Source organism: Ipomoea triloba, chromosome 10, assembly GCF_003576645.1.
Source record: "Ipomoea triloba cultivar NCNSP0323 chromosome 10, ASM357664v1".
Taxonomy (NCBI): domain Eukaryota; kingdom Viridiplantae; phylum Streptophyta; class Magnoliopsida; order Solanales; family Convolvulaceae; genus Ipomoea; species Ipomoea triloba.
In genome coordinates, this window is record NC_044925.1 from 17,533,939 (window position 1) to 17,537,990 (window position 4,052).

Sequence of the window (4,052 nt, forward strand, 5' to 3'; positions counted from 1 at the left end):
TTGTCCCACATTTGAAACGTAAGTGAGCTTGTACTAATATAAATATAATTCAGATTTTTAATAAAAAAGAATGTTTAAATTGTATTATAGAGAGGCGGCTAAAAGCTTATCGTAACTGAATATTTGGGAATATAATTTTCAAAGACCTACAGTTTTTGTATAATATTCAGATAAGATTCAACAAGAGAAAAAGGAAAAGAAATGAAAAATGTAAATGTATTCGTCTAAATATAAATATAGTACTGATAGATCATAGATCTAAGCTTTGAATTCCCTGTTCATTTTGGGAATGGGTGCGCAGAACTCCCGGAGCCCTTCCGGCATTTTATTGTACACTTGCCGCCACCGCTGAAACGCCGAGTCGCTGGCAAACTTCTGGTACGCCACCTTATCCCAATTGCAATCATAATCTTGGCTACATTTCCAGGGCTTCAACCCCAAATAGTGAATGGCGTACACGTCCTCAGGAAGCGCGTGTTGATTCCCAGAAGCTCCCGTGAAAACCTTGAGGCGATTCACTCTCATCGGCAAACGGTGCCACCACGCGAACATTTCGTTCAGGAAACCCTGGTCGCCGCCGTTGTACGAAACGACGTCGGGCCTCTTCTCCATTAGGGATTCGAATGTGCACTTGGAGGGCTCCACGATCATCACCCCGGAGTTGAACAAGTGGCCGTGGTTCTTGGCGGCGGACAGCTCCGGGTAGACGAAGAACTCGTCCATGTTTTTGAAGACTACGACATCGGAGTCCACGAACATGGCTTTCTCGTACTCTGTCAGCTGCTCCCATATCCTCAGCTTGCTGTAGTTCCACTCGTTGTAGGCGTGATTCTTGGCGTGGGGGCTTCGGATCCGTTGGATCGGCTTGATCTTCCAGCCCGCTTGCTGGAGAGCTCGGAGGGATTTCGGGGAGATTGAGGAATCTGCTAGGAGGATTAGATCTCTGGTTGAGTTGGATTGTATGATGCTTTGAGCTAATGTAATTGCCCCGCACACATAGGCTTCGGATGAGTGGAGAACTGTCACGTAGGCTTCTCTTGGTTTGTAGATTCTTCTTTTTGCTGCTATTAACCCATATCTTCTCCATATTTCTTTTCCTGATCCAATTATTTACAGATTAAGAAATGGTAAACACTGCACCTTAGTGTTACAACCCCTACTTCCAAATTTAATATTAAAAAAAAAAACAAATTCTATTTTTCGTTCTCAACTATTGTGGTATTATTTTTTTTTTTTTGAAAACACTATTGTGGTATTATTAAATTTAGTATTTTTGTTTAATTTTATGTCATTATATATATCCTTAACTTTATTCGGTTGTTGCGCGTAACATGTAATTTCTAATTCCCTGTTTAAGCTTTTTGATCCAACATGTAGTTTCTTTCTCTCTTGATAAACTCTTTTAATTAAATGGTGAAATTATAATAGAAAAACACAATTTTAAAAGGATAACTAATTGTAGTAAGCAAATGAAAATCAAAGATATAATAAGGCAAACTTGAAATAGTATGATTAAGTGTGACAATAGTATAATAGTATAGGATTAAAAGTAGAATTTACTTTTTAAAAAAAAAATCATCCATCCAAAAGTGGATGGAAACACCCGTGTTTAAAAACATCAAAAAAAAAATTTTTAAATGTCCATCCACGGTAAGTAAGAATGGCAACATAGGAACGACGAGGGCAAGGACGGGAGGTATACTCTGATCCCTTGTCTCCATCCATGAAACTCTGATCCACTCAACATCCCTGTCTCCGCAAGGGATAGGAGATCTTTCCCCACCCTATCCCCTATCGGGAATTTTTAAGAAGGGAGAAATCTCTATTCCTAGTCAGCCCCTAATTAAATTAGTACAACTTGAGAATAACCCCATCCAAGTTAGTCAAGTTGTTGGCTTGGTAACCATCAGGTTTAATTCTAAGTTTGACTCCCAGTGAGAGCGATTTATTGATGACCTTCTTAGTTTGAACAAATAAAATATGAGCAACCTAGGCTGGTTTACCACTTTTTGATCCTTTGATGGTTAAGGTCACAAGACAAAGTTCATCTTGTACACACCTTTGAGTACGTAATGACTGCAAGTTTTCTTCGTCACGCAAATATTGAAGCAAAGAATCAAATAATAAGTTTTTAAATTCAAAATTTTTTAAATCTTCATCGAATCCTCAAATTCGAAATGCCAAATATAAAATCTAAACAATCTTTATACAAATAAGAAAACAAATACTACACAACTACAAAATGGCAACACATCTAATATCTAATAAGTATCTACAAATCTAATAAGAGTAAATGAAGGTTGACCCCCTTTATGTATGTCTAATTTTCCGTTACTTTTTTTATACATTATACTTAAGAGTTGAACTATACAATTTTTAGACAAAATATCACTACCGTTATAACTTTTATTATCTTTTTTTAATTACAGTTACCATGTGCATGCATTCACCATATCTTTTATTATATTCTTCAACTTTCAATTGGTAATAATATACAAAGACTTATATTAGAGAAATTTAATAATGCCATAGAAAATTTTAAAATTAGCCAGAAATTTTTTATCACCTTGTAATTGGAAGAAAATATCATTGGCAAAATAATTTGTGAATAATTGACATGTAATAATTTCCAACCACCCCAGTCAATTGGAAAGTGATTTAAATTTTAATTTTTTTTCAACAAAATTTGTTCGTCAAAAATTACTAATTTCCTTCCATCAAGGATGATACAAATTAAATAAGAAGACAGAAAAGTTATCAGTTCTTAAATTTTAATAGATAGATTCTTGTTTAATGTTGGGTACGGGATTAGCTCATTACCGTATTAGGAGGTAAAATTAGGAAGGCAAATAACATTACTCTAATAATAAATAATAATGATAAATAAAAAAGGATAATTATATTACTATAAATAATAAGTAAAATTTAATTACATACCTTGTTCAGCGAACGGACGAGCAAGTTGGCAAGAACCAACAGGCATAACGAGCTTTTGCTTCAATTTTGTTAAGCTCGGCTTATAAATTCTAACATCTTTTTGATGCCACAGCAAATCATTACATCGAAAAATCTCAAACATCGGTTCACATTCGCCGATAAACACTGCGTAACCTGTTTGGTGAACATCGTGATTATTCCACCCGCATTTCACCAACAAGTTAGCAACTATCAAGTTCACTTGTAACCTATAAACATCTCTTGTACTATTGCGACCACATGGCACCCTCGCCACCACCACATCGAGCTTCTTGTACTTTCCAAGGTCCGGAATGGGAACCGTTGGGCACTCATGTTGGCCCATAGCGTTGTCCTCATCAATCCACCCAGGAAACAAGTGATTCCACTCAATTTTTTCAGAGACACGTTGGAATTTCACGTTTACTATATCCACATTTTCCTCGTGTAATAATCCACCCTGAAATTTCACATTCACCAAACCAATTCTCATCTTCCTATCTATGAATTTGTTTGCCAAGAACTTATACCAACTTGGTAATTCCCTAAGATTTCTATGGGAATTTCGAGAGAGATAGCCATTGAATTGGGGAAGAAGACGATGTGAGCTAGAATGCAAAGTACAGGTCAGGTGGAGGGCAAGTAGGGAGAGAATGAGGAGAAGAAGTAGGAAACATTTGTGCTTTGTTAGATAAGGCTTAGGAGACATTTTTAGCTTGTTGAACTGAATAAAATGTTGTGCCCTGGTGCACATATTTATACATGAGTTATGAATATTTTAACCAAAAGAAATTAACACCAAAATGGAAAACGAAAACTGAATGATTGCATGAATTTGTTGGTACGTTTTAGGGTATCCAATAATTGGTATACATTAATGGCCTGTTCGTATTCAATTTATTGCCTTATTGGTTGTAATTAATTTTCATAAATCATATTAAACACAACCACATTTTCTAACGAATTAAACACAACCACATTATACAATTTATTCAAATTTAGTCCACCTACATCTGAGTGCTCTCAACCAGTAAAAAAATTATCTAGATTGGTATCCGAATATTATACTTAAATTAGGATCCATTTGAAAATCCTGA

At 35.6% G+C, this 4,052-nt stretch overlaps 1 protein-coding gene across 1 annotated transcript; it reads right to left on the bottom strand.

Moving 5' to 3' along the window:
* Positions 1 to 258: 258 nt before the first annotated feature.
* LOC116033229 (putative UDP-glucuronate:xylan alpha-glucuronosyltransferase 4) lies at positions 259 to 3,664 on the bottom strand. Its single transcript, XM_031275985.1, has 2 exons — positions 2,938 to 3,664; positions 259 to 1,097 (listed from the first exon to the last, which is right to left on the bottom strand). Exons 1-2 carry the CDS (start codon positions 3,662 to 3,664, stop codon positions 259 to 261), a joined length of 1,566 nt encoding a protein of 521 aa, XP_031131845.1.
* Between the last annotated feature and the right edge of the window lie 388 nt (positions 3,665 to 4,052).